At 40.0% G+C, this 22,002-nt stretch overlaps 1 protein-coding gene across 1 annotated transcript in view; it reads left to right on the top strand.

Annotated features, from left to right (window-relative positions):
- The window catches only part of GRIN3A (glutamate ionotropic receptor NMDA type subunit 3A), a 70,945-nt gene that overhangs the window by 28,392 nt on the left and 20,551 nt on the right, over window positions 1-22,002 (top strand). Inside the window, 2 exon segments of the mRNA XM_032205903.1 lie at window positions 1,616-2,220; window positions 8,097-9,144. Coding sequence (XP_032061794.1) covers window positions 1,616-2,220; window positions 8,097-9,144 — 1,653 coding nt within the window.

Here is a 22,002-nt window from a genome sequence, read left to right as displayed (position 1 = left end):
GTGTTTAATAACTTCAGAATGGATAGAAAGATGATAAAATGCAGGAACCAGTGTAGGGTAGCATATGATTTTAGGGAACATGAATACTGACAAATGTTTAAACACAGCACAGATCAACACCACAACAAAGATTTTACAAGCAAGTCAAATACTGAAGCTGATTTCATAACTCACTTTTTTGTTTGTTTCTTGAACAGTCTTATGGCTGGAATCAAATGCCAAAGTAAGTTGGAATAACTTTTTAGTAAAGCTACACTATGGACTGTCAAGTTCTCAGCTGAAACCAAGCAATGTAACACATATATGCTAGCTGAAGGCCTGATGGAAGCATTTTGGTAAAGGAGAAAATCATTTCATGCCAGAAATTGTTTGGGTCCCTTCACTTATTCTTGCTTATTAAATCTTCAGGTAAAATTTAACTTTATTTTGGGGGTCTGGAAAGGAGAGGAGTAAGAGTAAGGGGAAAAGTGTTCATGGATGAAATAATAAGAAAGGAGGAAATACTGAAGAGAGCAGATGAATGAACCTCATGTCCTTTTGCTTTTCTCTTTTCCTGGAAGAAATACATCTAAAAGCAATGATGTTGGGAAAAGTAAGTGGCTAAGTACTGTGGTATTATCAACAATACAGAAAAAAATGGTATGGAAGGTTTATTTATCTAATATTTTCCAGCTCAGAAATCATGGAGCCTGAATGTCTTAGCCTCTTGTGCATTCAATAACGTGTCCTTTACCGAAGAATCAATCTTCTCATGTTTTATTGGTAGTACATGATGTGCATTGATTGTAGGCTATGATCTGTTTAATTAGCTTACTCACATGTCTGTGTTGAAAAAGTCCCCAAATAACAAAAATAAGAAAGAGATAAGTGAAAGAACAGAGTTTTTCTTTATTTTTACTTAACTCCATCTGTCTTTAAGTTAACTCCATCCCAGCCAGACCCAGTGCAACCTTTTAACAAAGCACTTGGCAACATCCATTAAATTAAAATATTTACACCATGTCTGAATGCAAACAATAAGGGCATACCTTCTCATATGTACAGTCAGGAGACTATGGAATTCATCAACTGAGAATGTCAAGAAATCCAAAAGTACAAATGGATTTAAAGAAATGCAAATTATTGATTGGAAGAAATACAAAATCTGGGTTGGATATTAGGAGAAATGTATTTACTGAAAGGATTGCGTGGCATTGGAATGGTCTGTCCTGGGAAACGGTTGAATCACCTTCCCTGGAGGTCTTCAAGAAACATGTAGACTTAGAGCTTATTAGCATGGTTTAGTGATGAACTTTAGTACTAACCTAAAGGTTGGACTAGATGGTCTTAGAGGTCTTTTCCAACCTGAATGATTCTATGAAATTACGGGAAACTTACTCTTTGGTGGTTATTGAAGTTGACTCAAACTTCAGGAAGCCAAGGAATCCATGAAGTCCATTTAAGCTTGGGCTGGTCTAAGTTTCCGTGTTTCTGACACCATTACCTTGATCAACAGGTGATTACTTTGAACAACATGAATGAATATGTGATCATATGTGATATAAAAGTAAAGCAAACACATTAACTTTGGTTCCAGCATATTTTTAATCAGTATCTTTCATATTTTTGACTACAGAATCCCCTTCACCTGCAAATGAGTTTAGAAAACTCGTTGAGTTCTGATGCTGATGTCACTTTCTCAATCCTTGCAATGAACAACTGGTACAATTTCAGCTTGATGGTATGCCAGGAGGAGTGGAACATCACAGATTTTCTCTTCCTCACACAACAGAGCTCCAAGTTCCACCTGGGATCCATTATAAACATCACAGCAAATCTCACTTCAGCCAGTGACCTTCTGAACTACCTACAGTTTTATCTGGAGAGCATCAAAGAAACAACGTCTACTATGGTGATGTTTGGATGCGACATGGAAAAAACAAGGAGAATTTTTGAAATAACTACCCAGTTTGGTGTGATGCCTCCAGAACTTCACTGGATTATTGGGGATTCACAGAATGTAGAAGAACTGAGGACAGAAGGTTTGCCACTTGGTCTCATTGCTCATGGCAAGACAACACAATCAGTCTTTGAGCATTACGTCCAGGATGCAATGGAGCTGGTAGCAAGAGCTGTAGCAGCAGCCACCATGATTCAGCCTGAACTAGCTCTTATTCCAAGTACAATGAATTGCATGGACACAGATGAAAAAAATATCACTTCAGGGCAGTACTTATCAAAGTAAGTTTTTTTTTCGTTTCTTTTCTTTTCCTTTTTATAGCTAGCATTTGTGGTATAAAATAAAATCTTAATTTTCTCTCCTCTTCCCACCATTCTCCATGTCTTGGCCATAATGCTACCCTCCCTAATATGTGCATTTGTTTCAGTTTTTCTTCCTACTTAATTACTGCTGGAGAAATAAACTTAAACTTAGCCACAGAGGAGATGAAGCTAGTTGTGGATGAATACCCTGTTCCATGGCAGTAGAGATAGCATAGTAATTGTAGGATAGGTTACAGACTAAACTCCAAAAGTATCTTGTAATTATGCCTATGTGAGGGAAAAGTCAGGACTATTGTCAAATTCCCTCAGGTTTTGAGATACCTGAGAGAATACAAAACACAGTAAGAATATTTGGGCTACCAAAGTAATCACAGAATATAAAAGCATATGTTTGCTTTCAGGCACTTGGTAGTATGCTTCCATGGGAAAGAAACAAAACAAAACAAACCAAACCACAACAACAACAACAAAACACCCTTGACCGTATCATAGGCCACTGATGCAGACCAAACCCTCTGTTGCTTGGTACAGGCGGCTTCTTATTCAGCTTGTAAAACTAGTCCTGTAGACTACTGCGCATCAGTGCACTGAAGTTATTTCCAAATCCACCTGGGGATTCATGTCTACAAATATTTTGGATTTGAACGTAAGGAAAAATACATGGTTCCTTTTAAAAACAAACAGAACAGTCGTTGCTAAGTATGTGAATTCATCACCTGTTTTACATCCAGTGACTGTTGCATATTTTTCCACCATTACACCTGGTTTTCAGTCTACAGATTTTAATAGATGGGGTTAGGATAAGAATTCTTGAAGCTTTTGTTATTTTTGCAACTTTTTTTTTTTGAAATGCTATCTGAGATGTGTCTGCACGATGAAGTGTTAACAGCACTGCTCAAAACACAACCACTTGAGATGTTAACAGTTCCTTAGTCAGCCCTCATCCATAACATAAGGGACAAAAAAATGATTCTGAATAGTGAAATAAGTCTTGAGAGTAATATTGCACTGCTTTGTAATATATCCACCAACTTGTGATACTAATTCTGCATCATCATTCTGTCTGTTTTAACTAGATCATACCTAATTTCCTGAAAACTAAAACCCACAAACTGGCTTCTTGAAATACCAAATGTTTGAGGTAGTAGTGCTAGTAGGACAGACATTTTGAGTATTAAGGAAGAGACAAAGAGAAAGAAAAGCAAGATCACAGCTCTGTTATGTATTCCTGCATGGTATTTCTACATCACTGTTTATTCAAAAAACTGTTACCTATCACATGGACATTGACTACTGTAACTCTTGTGTTATTTTGGGAGACAAAATGCAATTTCACATCTATGAAATTTCAAGTCCCTTCATCTCAGTAAAGATATTGTGGAAAAGAAAAAAGGGTCAGAAGGTAGGAAGAAATCTGTCCTTACAAGGAATGACTGAATAGGCTGGGAAAAGAGACAGCTTATGGGGTTAGTGATAGAGGTCTACAAAATCACTAATGGAGTGGAGGTACTAGACAGTGATAAATGGTTCATTGTCTTTTTGCCTAAAAGAAGCAAGGGCAGTATGTGAAGATGAAGTCAGAAAGGTTCAAAACAAATCAAAAGCAGCAATTTGTACCACAGTACAGTGGTACAGTACAGTACAGCCAGTACACCTGTAAGGTTTCTGGCAAAACTTCAACAAATACTAGTATCTTAAGTGGGTTCAAGTGTAAGACTGAATAAAATGCCTGGAGGAGAGAACAGAGGAAGGGACACCACACAGACAACTTGCAGCAGGTTCTGGAACTCGAAATGGTTGGAAAGTGTTAGATCATTATAAGAAAATGTCATATGCTTGGCCTGCTTTTCCCTAAGCATCTGCTTGTGGACCCTATTAAAGACAAAATAACAGGTTAGATAAATCCCTGTCTTGAAGCACTGCAGCTGTTTTTGTAGCGTATAAGTGAGGCAGATTCCTGATGGCCAGAACTGATGTATTTGAGGTAGCAGCATACCTATTAATTCACCCGTGTAACAGTGATTTCTGAGTCATGATGCACTGATGAGCATCTCAACAGCGACCAACCCTCTCAATTTCACGGTTGCTTTTAGGCGATCAGAGCCCCTCAAAAGTTAAAATTTTTATCTGGTGCATAACTGAGTATTTATTTACGTGTGCATTTACGTGTGCATTTCTCTTCCTGAGCTGATCCACGTACTTCAATACATAGCCTTGGGGCTGTGGTGGTTGGGATGGAGAGGTACAGGTCTTCACCACCATGGCTGCCGCGTGCAGAGAAGCATCAGGCCCACAGGCTGGCCCGCCTGGCACCTGGGCTTTTGTGGCCAATGCTGTGCTTGTACTCTGGCATTGGAGACATTTAAATGCCACCTGAGAGCAGAATAATGATGGTGAATGAGGACAAGATCTTCTCCATGGCAAAACATGTTTTTATTGATATAGGTATTGATATGGAGATACACACAGTTAAAGACTGTGCTGCTGTAAATCTCCATCCTTAATTTCTCTCATGACAAGGTTGATTCCTTCATCCATTCCTGTCTGCTCATGGGAGCATCCTTTTTGGCAGAATGAGATACTAAAATTTCAAAGCCTCATCTTGTCTTTATAGCTTGAACTAGACTTACATCTTTAATTTGCCTTCTTGGGTAATTTCACCAGCCTGCTATTTGCCTGCCTGTTCTGACTCTTACTTTCTGGTAAATTTTCTAAGAAAGATATAGAATGGCCAAGCCATCAAGCTTGAGAGAAAATGAAATTGTTAAATTAAGTCATTCTTAAAAGTACTACAAAGATGTCTCTTCTGGATTGTGGTAGTACTATTGAAGTTGTAATGAGCAATTCTTACAGCAAAGCACATTAAAAACAGGAATAAAGGTGAAAAGAGCAGCTGGCACACTTCAGACTGCTTGGTCAAACTGAGGAGATGCTAGTAAAGCTTTGAGACAGCAATCAGCCTGCCAGTGTGATCATCAACTCACAGATAATGACACATCAAGGAAATTAATCAATTGAGGATCTGTCCCTTTACCTTTTGAAACCTGTACACATAGTCTTTCCTTAAAAATCTGTCCATAGCCCTACTGAAAAGGACCAGTTCTGGAATTTCCAATGTGTCTGTGTAATACTCAACACTTGCAACTCCACAAATTTTCATACTAGATACTGCTGCCCTAAATAATGTAGTCACATCCTCTTACCTATTTTGTAAGTTACTGAGTTTTTCCATGAAGCCCCTGGCATGAGTTTCAGTAGTACTGCATACAGCATATGAAAATGATTAGCAGCCATAGCCACTCGCATATATAACAACGTGTTGTTAAAATGTATCTCCCACATGGTTCCCCTCATTTATTTTGATTAATGTCCTGTCACTACCAAAAATATGTAACATGCAAATGAGTTGCAAAAGTAAGCCACTACCTCGATAAAGTAGCAAAGTCATACATTTAAATGCTACTAAATCTCTCAGGTAAATGCTTCTAACACAATTCAACTACAGGACAGGTACCGAGTGCTTGGTTTACTCTCATGGGCACGCTTATTTCTACACTGAAAGTCAGAGAACACAGTGCATAAATTTCACTGTTCTCATCCTACCTGTAGAAAATAAATCTAAGGCATTATTCCATAGCTTCATCTACTCCCAAAACACCAGGTCTGCAGCTTTCTAATATCCAGGTTATGCTGCTGCAATGAAAATGTGGGCCCAAATCCATCAGAACTTTGCTAATTTATTCCCCTTGGGAATTTGTCTCCCTCAATTTTGGCATTTTGTGAATTGCTAGCACTATTTTCAACACTATTTCTTTCATAATTTTATGCACAGGCACATCTACACATTCAGTTATTGTCATAGTGATGACCTCAGCATATAAACCCAGTAAGGCTTGTTAGGAGGAAATAGCTCATTTTTTTTTACAAAGAATGAGAAGGAGAGAGAAAACAGAAAAGTTAATGGCTACGTAAACCCTTCTTTAGTGCTTGGGATTGCCTTCTTCTGTAGATGGTGTCTTGATAATGTTTTACATGCATGAGCATGCACAAACACAGTTAAATACAAAACGCAGGCTGGGAGGAAAGCACCAGTCAAACAATGGCAGAGACCACTGGTTAATGAAGTTGCAGTGTCATTTAGCTAACACTAGACTAAATGGTAAAGATTTTTAAAATGTGATTCATATTTATGTATCAGTCCTGTATACAAACACCTACATGCATTTTTAGGCATAATTCTCAGACTCAAGTAACACATGTACAGTAGCTTTTGACCGTGTTGGCTGTGTAATCTTTCTCCAAACTCAACACACTCAAAATAGGCTGCATAAGAAGAGTTTCAGAGCCATCTCTAAAAGGTTCTCACACAACTAACACTCAAAACTATATCGTTCAGTTTCTTAAATTTACTCTTTGCTGAGGGCAAAAAAATTATATGATCTGAACTCATATACAGTTTTGACTGCTGAAAATCCATCAAAATTCACCAGAAGTCATCAAAACAAAGGCTGCAGTCCAGTCAGAAGCATGCATGCACAAACAGTAGCTACGTATTTATCCTTTTTGAATCAATTTCAGGTTAGTTTTTTTCCCCCTCTAGCTATTGATAAACAATTAACACCACTTAAAGGTTATGTCTTGTCTATTGAGACTGGAATGACAACTTTAGCCTTTATACTTCTTTCAATACTCGCTTTCATCCAATTCCCAGAGCTAATGTGACGTGTTATATTCTACTATGACAGCTAAATAGTCTGTCTTCTGAATGCTTCTTACTGAAAAAATATTTGCTTCACTTACCTTACACCATATTAGCAGCAATCTAACTCAGTTGTTTCTAATGGAATCACTCTACTAAGACTTGTATAGTCTAAGTAGTGCCCCTCTACAGCCCCTATGAAATGCACAGAGGCTTTCTCATTAAAGGAGAGCAGTTCAGCTGGTCATGTTCCCATTCAGTTCCCTGCTCTTTTATCCATGTCATGTTAGCATCTTGTATAATGAGTTAGCAGAAGCTGCATTCTACATAAAGTGGTGACAACTACTAGCAAACATTGCGAGCCCAATATAAATGAAATAGTTAAGTTTACTCTGAATATCTGGGGTAGCAAAAGTCCAAAAACCTTAATGCAAAATGCACAGTGCAAAACTGGGACACTTAATGAGAGCAGGTAGGTCAAAATCTCACCTGTAAGAACATTGCTTTTGAAGATATTTTATTGTTTTAAAGAATTAAATCTGCCTGTTCTAGGGCCATCTTCTTTCACTGAATCCCTTTCCCCATTCTGAAGCGGCTTGCCAATACCAAATCTGCATTTTAAAATCCAGATTGGTTCACTTCAGAGTGCTTGAAATCCGTTGACAGCGCTTCAGTAGCCTCTATTACATAAACTAGATCTTACTGAAATTATAAGATTTTTCTTGGAAGGACATTTCATCATTTCTATTCTTCCATTTTCTTACATATTTTTGTCTAAGAAACTGACACTGATCTGGAGAGTTCAGCAGAGAATTAACCCATGTTTCATTTTCTTATGGAGGAAAGATAACTGAAAAAAAAAAAGTAAATTGTCACTCATTTTTTTCTAATAGGTAAATAGAATATCGTTTCTGAAGAGTTTCCATTTACAGTACATAAAATATGCAGGAGATAGAGTATTCCCGGTTACTTTAATCATAAATTAAGTGGCTTATTCATTGTGCTATAGGAAAGCTATGAATTATCTAGGTGTTCAACTGGATTTCCTTATCTAGTCCTTTAAACATAAATTCATGGTGTCTGCATATGGCTTGACATGTCTGCTTCTGATTTCTCTGCTTTCTCCCCGCAACAGGTTTTTAGCCAACACAACATTTGATGGCCTCAGTGGCCACATTAAGGTGAAAGGCTCCTCCGTTGTTAGCTCAGAAAACAACTTCTTCATCTGGAATCTGCAGCATGACCCTGTTGGGAATCCAATGTGGACTCGTCTGGGGAGCTGGCAAGAAGGAAAGATAGTCATGGACTATGGGATATGGCCAGAACAAACCCAGAGACATAAAAATCACATGCAACACCCCACCCGGTTGCACCTCAGAGTGGTAACTCTCATTGAGCATCCATTTGTCTTTACAAGAGATGTAGATGATGAAGGTCTTTGCCCAGCAGGGCAGCTGTGCTTAGATCCTTTGACCAATGACTCAGCTGTGCTGGATAACCTGTTTGAAACCCTTCAAGGAGGAAATGACACCGTTCCCATTGAGCTGAAGAAGTGCTGCTATGGCTACTGCATTGACCTGCTGGAGAAACTGGCTGAGGATATGAACTTTGATTTTGATTTATATATTGTTGGTGATGGAAAGTATGGAGCCTGGAAGAACGGCCACTGGACAGGACTGGTGGGAGACCTTCTTTCTGGGACAGCTCATATGGCAGTGACATCCTTTAGCATTAACACTGCCCGCAGCCAAGTGATTGATTTCACCAGCCCTTTCTTTTCAACCAGCTTGGGTATATTGGTTAGGACCAAAGACACTGCGGCTCCAATTGGAGCCTTTATGTGGCCACTTCACTGGACTATGTGGCTGGGGATATTTGTCGCATTGCACATCACAGCTATATTCCTCACCTTATATGAATGGAAAAGTCCTTTTGGGATGACCCCCAAGGGAAGGAACAGGAACAAAGTCTTCTCTTTCTCATCTGCTCTCAATGTCTGCTATGCGATCTTGTTTGGAAGAACAGCTGCCATCAAACCTCCCAAGTGCTGGACTGGAAGATTTTTAATGAATCTATGGGCTATTTTCTGTCTGTTTTGTTTGTCCACATACACAGCCAACCTAGCTGCTGTCATGGTAGGAGAGAAAATCTATGAAGAGCTTTCTGGAATACATGACCCAAAGGTAAAGCATGTCTATTGTTATTAACTCAGCCTTTTCTTCTTCCTAGTTGAAACTCACTGCTGCACAGTTTATGGTTTCTAATAAAATCAGAAAGCAACCTGTCTGCAAAAGAGCAGTTACACTACAGTTAATGATCATCTCATGTCATTTCAGTAGAAACATCCACTGAGAGATCTTTAAATATCCACAGAAGTGTAGGGGTTTATTTCAAAGATCTGTGGTAAGGAAGGTGGTCAAGGATTTTGTTTTTACTCACTGCAGAGATGATAAGTGGCTTCTATATGCAGATTCAGGGTTAGATTTCAGTTCCAAAGTCTCTTTGGCTGCAGTTTTGATCAGTTGGCTGATTTGGTGATTTATTCAACCATGCACACAGCATGGATACAAAACCACTGGTGTTCTAGGTAGGGTTTTGTTAGTATTTCAGAGGTCCTAACAGTACTTACAAGGGCATTACTGGCAAAATTCCCCATGAATGCTAAATGAAATGGAGAAGAACAGAAATTGTTTGAAAAATTCTACCTTCTGCATCAAAACAGTGGGATTCACTTCATGAGTTGTCAAACATTTGATTTGCAATGTCATACTGGGAAATGTACACTGGAGGGAATGGATTATATAGTAGACAACTTGTTTGCAAATAGCTCAGAAAAACATAGTGGGAAGGCAAGGAAAAATGCAAAATCAGGATTGTTCACACCTGCTCTCTCCCTCAATCCCAAGAGGGGGGGTGTGAAGCAAATTTTGGATGGAATTTAAGTCTCAGCCAAATTCCCCAGTCCAACAATTTTAAAAGACTATTCTGATTTTATTTGCCACAAAGTAATGATCATGAATAAAAGAGAGCAGAAGGGTTTATGCAAAGAGTTCAAGGCTGCAGGTGACACAAGAGCAGGCATCTTCTTCAATTGTGTCTAGGGAGCAGGATGACAACAGCAAATTTTCCTTTTTTGTTTGGTGCTTTCTCCAGCAAAAGCATGATTCATGGTATTGTTAACAATTTTATACTCATGACTTAACTGCTGGTACATAGCTATGAAACTGCCTCCCACTGGTCTCAGGTAGTTGAACTAAATACAACATTGTACCACTAGAATAAGTCACCTCAAGAATGCAAGAACTGATCATTTATTTTACTTTCATAAATTTTGAAATTAAAGGGTATATATGTCTCTCTTCTATGTTAGTGGTATTTTGCATTCAGACTGATGACCATTCAGTTTTGATTTTGTGAGTACGAATTCTGACTCACTTTTTCCAACATAATCTAGATCCTTTCTTTCAGTAATATTTTAAACAAAACAAAGTTTTCTGTGGTTGGCCTAAGGCCTTCTGATCTATGACTTAAACCAAGTTTCTATTAATAATCCCCCTTTCTCCTCCCAGAAAAATGTTACATATTCTACATCCGTAAGTTCACTAAGCCTCAAAACTGCTGAAATCATGTATATGTTTTATTCAGAGCATTCTGAGTGAGTAAATGAGAGCCTTTCAGTCATTGTTGTATAAGCCATAACATGGACTTGAAAATTAAGTTAGTCCTGCTCTTTGCATGAGCATTACCTTCATCAAATCAAATCACATCAGATTACATCCTATTTTTCTGCATCATTATTGTGACCACACATAGAGTTCCTAAGAGAGATATTGGGAAATTTCTGCAATTTTAAGAAGATGAAATTATTTTAAAGCTGCATGGTAAAACTTCTCCATCAGGTTACAAAATTGGGCACAGAGTATTGAAGCATACTGGGAACTGAAAACATGGGTCCTAGGCCTGAATAAAAACAACATTGACTGATGGTTTGGGGTTAATCAGCTCAGTGATCCCAGTAAATCAGTGGCATTATCAGCCTTCTCAAGACAGCCATTTCTCTGCTTCATGAAACAAAGCTCAGCGTCTGAACAGTTACCAATGTAGGAATAAAACAAGTAGATTTTATGGGACAAGATCACCTGATGTGACATGAACTGCAAAATAGTTCCAGGTATTTCATTCACGCATTTGCTTCTGAAGTCTTAGTGTGTAAGAGCAGTTATAATAGTAAATGCACTGTTTTAACCTCTTCTCACACAAAGCCTGGGCTGTACCTTTGCAAAGTGCTCTCTGATGTGTAAAGCTTAGGCTTAGGAGATGTTTGCAGCACAGCAGTTTTAGAAGTACACCCATGAGTTTAGTTAGTTCTAGTTCCTTAAAATAATTTGTATGTGATTTGAATATTTTTCTCTTTTTCAGATCTGCTTGCCTCTTTTTTTTTTTTTTTTTTGAAAAAGATGGCAACAAGATGCAAAAATAATCTTTTTAATATCAATGTGCTTTTAAACATTCTCCTACTGCTCTCTATATAGGTATGCCTTTGCACTGTGCTTTTGAAAAGTATTTAAAAAACAAAGCCCAAAATAGATGAGCAACCTTCTTGAGTTGATGTAAAACATACAATTTCTTTAAGCTGGCAGCCACAAACAAAAAATCCCATCTGAGACTGAAAGCAGTCAGAAGAGAAGGCAAGTTGGGAAAAACTGAAAGTCTTTGTCAAGATGAGAAACCTGATATCTAAAGTCAATATTTCCAGGAGTATATATATTCTTTCTTTTCTGCTTAAAGATAAACAACATCTGCCTTTCTAGAAAAACACAGATTACAGCAGTGATGTTTAATTGGACCGAGCAGTACAGTGTTTAGCAAGTGCTCGGTATAGCTGTACAAAGGAGACATGGTCCTTCTGTGCTGCTGGAGCCTCAAAGTTACAACCTCTTCATTAGAAATAACAGAAAATGAAGTCAACAGAGATCTTACAGATCTCTCAACCAGACCTGCAAATCTTACACAATTTAGACCATCATCTCTTCCCAGTGCAAACCAGCAGACGTATTTTGGGGAAGAAACGTTCACTTGAATACATTTTCAGGCTGCTGTTTGAGCAGAAGAAGACAGCTGCAGGGCTGAATGTGCTGTTTATCCGGGTGAAAGTTGCTGCAGTGCCTTGATCCCCCACCTGAAGCAGCAGACCACCTTCAACACCATGTGGCAAATAAATTTAAAAGCTTGCTTGCATATAGAAGATAGAGAAAAGCATTTTATTTGGATCATTTTATACTGCTTTCATCCCTTCTCTCATCTGAATCCCAGGTGCTTATTTCAATTGTTCTTCTAATGTCACATTGTTGGATGAACAAAAAAATATATGGCATTCCTCTTCTTCAGACTGCTTGGCAGACTGTGTATCTGTTGCATAAACTCAACTTCTGTACAAGCTCTGTTTTTCAGCCTACAAGCACGCAAACCAGCAGGCTGCCTTTGAGCTGGTCTGGTCATTTGTCCTGCCTACCTGTCACGGCCTGGAAGGCAACTGGCATGATTCCTGACATCTCCCCCATCTGCTTACCACCTTGTTTATTTCATAGCTCCTTAGGCCCCTGACGTTGTGATCAGTCTCAGCTGAAGAAGCCACCCACTGCCCAACGTTTTAATCCTTCGCTGGTGCCAGTGCACATTTCCACAGCGGCAAGACCGGGTTGCAGAAGGTAACACATTAAAACTGACTGCTGCTGGAGCAGCACCGAGGTATGCAGAGGGGGACAGATGAGTCTGGCTGCTGTCTGTTCCCTTGCTGACAGGCATTCGTTTCTCTGTGACTGCATTACAGACCAACAGCAGCACGCTGAGTACGCAGCCGGCAGGCACGGGTGGAGCAGAGAAGGGGAACAATGATAAGCAAGGGGCTCTGGGTAGAAAAAAAAGAATTTGCTGCCAGGCTGCTTCATAATCATGTATTCTTATGGCTGTTGTGTCGTTTATTCAGTCTTGTGACAAGCCCAGATATTTTACATCTTAGTTTCTGGAATGGTTTCCATAAAGGAATACCATCTGCGTGTGCGTGATCTGGGTCTCGGTGCCACGGGCAGGGAAAAGAGATTTTCTGTAAGTACATAGGCAGTCACAGCGCCTTTCTTTGCCCAGCAACTCTTTAGAATAAGGCCTGGATCCAGTATGACTCCTCACTGTCAAATCCCCAAATGAAGTTCTGGTGTACAGGCTCTCCCCAGGGAGCAGGGGTTGTCAGTAGCAAGTTTTGAAGCAGGGACTTTGCTTGCAGGCTTCTAATGCAATATTCTACGTTAGAAATGCACAGTAAAAGTCAGGAGCATATTGAGTTGTCCAGATAACTTGAGGCAGAATGACTGTGGAAGCCCAGAGGACCGAAGACTCATTTCAAACATGCCAACAAGAAAGCATACAGCAGCAGAAGCTGAAGGGCTGGACAGACTTTCCAGGAGGTGATCCATCACCTGGCCTCTCTTTCTGCTAATAAAGGTGTCATGCCTTCCACCATGTAACAAGCTTTTTAGGCGTTACCCTACCATTGTCACAGATGTATCAGCTGTAAGCTCTTCTTTGCCAAACTGAGTATTCGCTTAGCATCTAGCATCTATGTCTGTTAATTTAGCATGGCTATATGTTGATCTGTCTGGATAATTTTGTCTTCCAAACACTATTACAATGGCAAAGTTACTCTCCACATTGTAATTTGATATTAAATATCATGCCTATAGAGACTCATTTAGCAAAAAGTGCTGTGCTTGCCTGTGAATCCCCCCATCAGTTAATTTTCTTGTGTTATCTCACCTAACTTCACATGTCCACAGTGGAGACATTGCAGGTGATTTACTTAGTCTAGTATGCTTTCACGATTAGTTGGGAGAGGCAGGCACATCTGGCTGAGTCCTCTGTTGAAGACGCTTTGGGATGAGATCACTCAGACCCTGAAACTGTCTGCTTCTCTCCTTCATGCACAATGACAATGGAGCATATCTCGCAAATGATATAGAGTCCCCAAAGAATACACTGGACACCCACAATCACTCTGACAAGCCCCATCTGGCATGTCCTTCCAGACACCTTGGCATGCTTTGGAATTAATCCTCAGAAATATCTGATGCTCTCTCCCAGCAATCTTCAATCCACTGCCGTGCCACCAGAACACCTGCTTTTATGAGCTGTCCATCTGTTTATTACAAGACTAAGCACTTTGAATAATCCAAACAAGATTACTGAGATATTGTTATTCAGGAATTCAATGTTTACAATCACCTAGCTTTTCATTTCTAAATTTAAAATGTAAAATGCGAGGGTGCAAAGTCTCACATCTTGATTTATGAAAATCTAAGTTAATTTAGAAGCTTTATGGTTATGATTGTATCAGCTGAAAACTCATTGCTACATGTAGTGTTAAAACAATCCAGAAATACCAACTGGTGAGTAACTGCAGATGAGATTTAGCAATATCAAACCACAGAAAAGGAAAGCTTCAGCCACTTTATAGGCCTTTTTCACAGTTAGAGGCATGAGCCAAACAATATTGCATTTAATGAGATTTTCCTCTGAGTCCAACAAGCTTTAGAGCGAGGTCATAACTGTTATGCGTTTATTGATAAATTTTCTTCCTGAAAAAAAGAAGTCTTGTAAGAATTACACCAGCGCAAATGCGCTTAAATTCTGCTGTGGTCTTTCACTGCATCAGCCTAAGAGGAATCATTATCAAGAGTGCTACTTATACTGCTATGTATTAAATATATAATGAAACAGCAACTATTTAAATATGCATTAAATGCATTAAATTGTATGACAAAAAACAATCAACAACCTCAGAGGAGTTAACAGAAATCTTATTGCTCCCATGGGGTTTTTTATCTGTCCAGGACTGCATGATTCATTTATTTTCAGAGTTACAAGAAGTTGGCTGCAATGTCTAGAGAGCATAAATTTCTGTGCGGGAAGTTACTGGACACGGGAAGGTCATGACTGACAGCATCACAGCCTGCTAATTAGTGTGTGGTGCCTTTCTGAGTATTAATAAGTCAGTGAAGGATTTGAACTCAGGAGGACTTTTTATGTCATGGAGACCAGACAAAATGAAAAAAATATCAAATGAAAGAGAAATTAAGTATGAAACTGAAGAGTCGGAATGAAGAACAGGCATTGCAGACTAATCTCATATGTGCATGAAGGGCATGCCTGCAATGTATGGAGGTCAAATCTCGGCTTCTTTATCTCCCTTGTGCAGTTTATGGTGGTGAAGACTTAACTTGTTTAGCTTCCCTATCACCTTGTTAAAGATTTCTCCTAAAGTTATGGCTTTGAAGATTCAGAATGTGGATGGTTTGGATTTTTTTCCGTGTTGATATCCAACATATCAGACAGCCCCATTCTCCAAATCGAGTCTCCTTTCTCTTCAAAACCTATTTTTTGTGCCTTTTTACCAACAATCATCCTTGTGGTATCTTTGTCTATTATCCCCTGCTGCTCCAGGTCTTCCTCTACATAGAGTGATTTGTTCTGTCACCCACTGTCTTGAGTACTCCTTACCTCACCTTGCTGTTTGATCCAAAGCAGATAGGCAACAGGGTGGAAGAGAGGAAGTCCTGCTGTCTTCATTTCTCTTGAAGAACATCATGAAGGTTGATCTTTCAGCACCAGAAGAATGTCTTCTAGGATTTTCGCAGCCATCTTCACATCAGTTTCTTACTCTCAAGCTGCAATGTACCTGTATGTCATGTCAATGAAATCGAGCCCATCACTGGAAAAAGCAGCTGCATTGTAGATGAGGCTGAGACCCCTGCAAGAAATAAAGCAAGCAGATGAAGATGAGGAGAAGGTGCTGCTGAAGTAATTGGCAAAGAACAGAGGACAGAGAAGACACATAAGGTTGATCTTATCTCCTGGCAGATGGAGGATCATTGTACAGCTGACTTAGCAGCATGAAGGAAATTTATTAGTGTTCACGGCCATTGTGATCTATAAAAACACACCTGGGTACCAGCAGTTCCTAATGATAGAAGTCCTCAGTCAGCACCAGCACTGCTGGATTTCAGGGATGCCAAGAGGTCAAGCCGCCTGGAAAGAATCATAGTTCTCACTGAATACAATGAGATTTGACTGAACACCAGGTAAAGTCAAGTAGTGTTGTCCATATTTCACTGAGGCCTTTCAAGAGGCCAAGGCATCTAAATGACCCCATCATTTTTCTTTTAGTCTTTGTGCTTCACACATGCTTCATTGTTCAAAATTGATTCCAAGAAGAAAAACAAAAGCCCAAAACATTTAGTTTCAACAATGTATGTACTGATAACTAAGGACTCCCTCTGATTTACTGTCATTTGGTGCTTTAGAAAAAAGATAGCAGATAACATTTTTGAGAAATCAGAGTTGTGCTGGTAGACAGTTCCACAGTCAGTGATTGGAAAGCTCTGGTGTCCCTACAGGCAAAGTGCTAATCACATTAATTTCTTGTAACTAGTGACCCATTTGCAACATGAAACTGCTGCCTGTTCTTTTCCCAGAAGCTACAGAGCACAACCCCTACCCTCCAAGTTTAGGCAGTGCCACTGTAGAGGACAGCGTTCATGCTCTGGCACCTGGGGGACAAGTGCCAGAGGGCAGGAGGACTGGCAGGATGGCCCTGATTGACCAGCAACAGCTGGAGCAGAAAGATTTTGTAAGAAAAATGATTTGAAAGACATTTGTTTTGAAGCTTGGGGGTGAGGAAGCTACCTCCATGATATGCTGCTGTAATATTAGGTGTCCCCTTCCATACCTTGGCTGATACTAGAGAGCTCTTTGGCAGTTTTTCATCAGCAAACCTGAAACCCAGGATGGAAGGCCAGGAGGGACTATTTAACGAGAAAACTCCCATGCATCTTTGATACCAAACACGTATACAGCCAAGCAGCTCTTTTTCCCTTCTGATTTGGAAAGGACTTCACCTTAAAGCAGCATTAGCCCTGTTTACAGGTGGGAGGTGGAAGAACACCGTATGAAGTGACAGTCCGGAGCATTTCTATGGCTGCTTTGTGCTGCTGAAGTACATCTGGAACCAGTGATCTATTTTCTGTTGGGAATTACATCCCTGTTTTTCCCTTTAGTCTATCAATTTTGCCTGTAACTATTACACATACTGTCTTGCAGTTCTCAACTCTCCTAGAATAAATCCCAGCTGAAGGATCCCTCTGTCCAGAAAAAAAGTGCTATTAAAAACAGAGATAAGCACACCCTGAAGTTTATATTCACCACCATTCTGTTCTTACAAATCTTATTGGACTAAGACACTGCCCAGCATCTCAATCAGCAAAACAATCCTTGGAAATTAATACCTTTGCAGACCAGAGTGCCCAGTTTCACCCCTTAGCAATGCAGCTTCTGTGGCACACAGAGGAGCAAAGCAGTTTTTAATTAATTCTTAGCAGTCACACAAGGAGTATCAGTAAAGAAGCTTTGTATTTTTAAACAGAGATCTTAGATTTTTTTCATACACACTTAGGTTGAAATACAGAAGAATAAACTCTCAGTACTGGACTGTGCATTGGTTCCCAGATTGAAACTGCTCATTGACTTCAATGCAGCTGTAAAGATTTATGCCAACTAATGACCTAGCTGAGTTGGATTCTAAGTGACAGGATTTTAACAAAATCTGACATTATCCTGGCAAGCCAATAATCAGCTCCACTGACACTTCTTGCAATAGAGAAAGGAAAGCGAGCTTTCAGATGTATCCTGCATGCACCATCTCCTGGAGTCCCTGGGAACATCTCCACATCCCAAGACTGAACACACGGGACAGCTTTTGAACAAAGCTTTCACTTCCAGAAGTTCAGCTGTGAATTTTCATCTGCTAAAATTTGAAATTCATCTGCTTCACTATGAATAATTTTCTTTTCTTTCATCCTTCTCTGCACCCCATAAATATTCACAAGAGTTTAGCTTTCAAAAATTCTTGCAGATAAGTTGGGAAAAGCCCATGAACATAGTTCTACTTTGTTTTTAATTTTGTTTGTTTTGTTCTTTTTACCCTGAAACTTTGCTTGGTATTAGCAATTGAATTTCCTCTATCAGTGGGCCATGAGAAATCTATTAGCAGGTAGGCGACCACTTAAAAGTTTAGGTTAAGGAAGGCAAAATAAAAAGCTACTGATTCATAAAGGCTCGTTGCAAAACAGACTCTAAAAGCATGTCAGCCCTTCACAGCAGAGCAGACCACTTAATGCCACCACACTCCAGCAGTTAACAACCAAAACTGAACATTTCTTCCAGAGTCTGCAGCAGTTGCCTGGCAAAGATCGTGCTGGCTCCAGCAGCCTGCTTGCTGATATGTGGGGTGACCATTAAACACTACACTCAGTATTACACCAGGTAACCAATAATAGCACAGGGCAGAACTAATGAAACCTTTTCAGAATATTTTTTCCTCTAAGGTTTTTGTAAAACTTATGGAAGTGTTTTCAGTCTTGTTCACCCTTTCTATACCCTATTAAAGTTAAAACACAGTATCGTGGGTTGTGGTAAAAGCTGAATCCGTGTTACCTCTGCATCCACCACTGCAGCGTGCAGTCACTGCCACTGCAACTCACTGCATACTGGGTTGCCCCTTCTGTGGAGGTGAGGAAAGGATAGGCTAGCTGAATGAATGGTGAATTCATGATCATGATTTGAGATGCTGATTAGAAACAGTCCCAGGACCAGTCTTTCTTAAACCAGCTATCAGTGTGCACAAAATGGTCTTGAATCAAATTCATTGAGACAGTTACTGCACCCCATCAGTCAAGTACTGGGGAAAAATTGCCTAGAATTCAGTCATTTATGGGTATATTGATTTATCTGCTTATAGAAAATAGCCATAATTCCACTTCCTTACAGTTTCTCTGCTTAGAACTTCCTTATCTCTTCAGCATTCCCTGCAAGCTCAAACTCCACAGGATCAGAAGGAAGCAAAGCCAAACCTCACTTCAGCAAGTCCACCAGGCCAGTTCATGCTTCAGCATAACTCCTGTCATTTTGAGACCCCACAATGCTTCATTCATTAAGTACTCTGGACACGCAGCCCGGTATCTCCTGCCTCAGTGATAGGCTTCTGTGAAAGTATCCATAAATACAGTGGATGCATTGTGATCAGCTAGTCACTCCCTGTTCAACTTCTCCTTATTCACATAGAAATGCAGAGAGCTATTTACTCAGGAGGACCATGAAGATGTGACAGAGAACTTCTACAAGAAAAAATTGTTCTTCTCACTGAGTAGTTTCACTGCCCCTATTCTACTGCCAGTCTTTTTGGAACTGAGATCATCTTTTCACTGTATTTATATTCTGAACACCTAGGTTTCCTACACACTGCAGGAATACATGACAACCAAATGCAATGCAAACCTCAGAATGGTAGTAGAGACAGCAACCAGAGCACCAAGGGGGAAAAGTCTTTGAGACAAACCTAGTTGCTCAGCAGTGAAAGTTCTGAAAGTTTATTCAGAAGCCAGAATCTGCCAGAAAGATCTCCAAACACAACAGCCAACTTTGGAGGTTAACTCCTAGTAGCATCTTATGCATTTTCAGCTTTAAATCCCAACTTGCACAGGACATTTCTATGCCTAAGTATTTTCAGGTCTGAGTCTAGGTGATCTCAGCCTAGCTGACGGTACTGAATGCAGTGGCACTGTATTACATAAACTGGAATGTGCCAAGTAATTCAAATCCCTGACATTTAGGATTTTATTTTTCTGTTTCTGCTCCTGTGGTTTTATCACATTGGTATTTTCATGCATAATTGGCACCCCAAGGCATAGATGTATGCACATACCCAATTCTTCTCAACATCTTCCTCCCAAATAAAACACTAGCTCTCCACTTCCCACTCAGCAGATGTTTTAACAACAGAAGACAGAAACCAAGAAGATCCAGAAGTAAGGTGGCATGCCAATGGAAATGGTGTCTGTAGCATTTGCTTTCAGCAAATTTGTTTCCCAAACATTGTTTGTCTAGTAGCACAATGCTATACAAAGTACAGAAGACTCAGAGAAGTCCCGAAGCTTTTCCTGGCACTTTCAGAGAGGATGGGTGTTCTGCAGAACTCTGGAGTTTCCTTAACCTCTGAGTGACCTGAGCCTCAGTGCTCAAGTGATTCAACTAACACTTCACCTTCTCAGCACCTTGAACCACTGCCCCTACCCTGGATACCATGTTTTCTTACACAGTGAGACTTGCCCTTAGGAACACCAGCATATTCATCCCACTTTAGATATGTCCTCAGAGACCACAGGGACAGCCTTGGTACCCTAATTACAGAAAGCATACTTACTTTCCAGAGGTCTTTAGCTTTTCTTCTGCACCTTTGCCCTGCTCTTCCCAGGAGCATGTTGTAGGCCTTCCATGATTTCTTTCTTCAGAGAAGATTGGTTATCTTCCTGAACCACTCGCAGACCTGTGCCACAATTCACAGCCCTGCATATGTGAAGTCAGAGTGCTGACTGAAGAAGATAAGTGATCAGTCCCGTCTGGCAGTACATCCATTTCTTCTTTCTTGAGCTGGCCCCACATGCTAACCCAGATCCAAACGGGAGGCCTCCACGTGCATCATAACTTCATGTGCACCAGCTATCTCACAGTAGACAGGGGAGACGGTTTTAAAAAACAATCGGGATAACACCTGAAAGGCTACAAACTGGCCACCTCAGTTTTCAACCATGATGCATGCACCCAGGTCCTTTCAGGGGGTGAGCATGCCTGGGCTCTGCTCTGTCCTCCGGCAGCTCCCAGTGGTGCCCTCCTGCTTCTCCCAGTCCATAGCTCAGCACTGTACTTTGCTGAGTGGTGTGCTGTGGTGGCCTCGCTGGCTAATACTCAAATGTCTGGTTAAACAGCAACGAGCCCCATGCACTGCAGCAATGCTCAATTCCCGTGCACTGTGTTGGAGAGGCTACTTAGAAGTGCACAGAGTCAGCCTTCTGGCTGAGGACCTGTTGCAGTTAGGAGCAATGACCCTTTTAGAAAATGAGTGATTTCCTTTTCTCCCAGGCCTTCAGAAGGGAGGTCTGGCAGTTAAAGAGATGAATAAAGAGAGAGAGATCACCTGTACCTATATAACCTCTATAACTTTTTCAATGCTTTGTCACATTGGGACCAACTTGTCTCCCAAAAAGGCTGAAAGCTCCTCTCTAGGATAGAACAAACCCTGTTCTTTTGACTTTTTACAGCATTAGATACATGATTTTGGAGGCACCTTGAAAGGTTATTTAAAATGAGAGCAAGGATGGCTCTTGCCACCACCTGGAGATGGATTTGCAGCCTTTGTGTTTGTTTATTTTAATCATACTTGCATCACCAGCAAATCTCCTGCTACTCTACAGATGCAAAAATTGTTAGCAGTTCCTGGTGCCCATTACCTGCTTTGTAATGGTTATTCACCTTTCATACTGACTAAGTTTTTAACGAAAAACACAACAGCATATAGACAGAAGTGCAGTCTTCACATATTAAAAATACCTCTAATTTGAATTGCTGTCTTTTCTCCATGAGACAGCTTTTATACTTGCTATTACTGATACCAGAAATAAGTAACTGCCTCCACCAAATCACCAGTTTAAAAAGTAAATTCCTGAATCTTCAAATTGTGGTTCTTAAAATGCTGTTATTTTAGAGTTAATGTTTTCAAGGATTTCTCTGAAGTCCTAAGTATTAGGATTGTGTGACTTGTTTTTGGCAAAACTCTTTTCAATACAGAATTCTTAAGATCTAAGAAACACAAAAGAAGCAGCGCATGATGAACAGGAAAGACCAATTAATAAGGCAAAACTCACACAAAGACTGATATTTACCTGTACTGTCAACATACAGATATTTGTGGTTTCCATCTTTTCACAGAATCTCTCCCAGAGAGGACTACAGAAAGTAAGAAAGCAACAGTGACACAACAGTGAAAACTGAAGTCTTGTTTCCATCCTGAAGTTTTTATCTTCTCTTGAAGCAAGTAACCCTTAGGAATCTTAGTGGATTAGGCAGGGAAGGCAGTGCAGGTAGTCCAATATCTGCTTTTG

This window comes from Aythya fuligula, chromosome Z (assembly GCF_009819795.1).
Source record: "Aythya fuligula isolate bAytFul2 chromosome Z, bAytFul2.pri, whole genome shotgun sequence".
In the NCBI taxonomy this organism is placed as follows: Eukaryota; Metazoa; Chordata; class Aves; order Anseriformes; family Anatidae; genus Aythya; species Aythya fuligula.
This window is presented reverse-complemented; position numbering and strand designations above follow the sequence as displayed.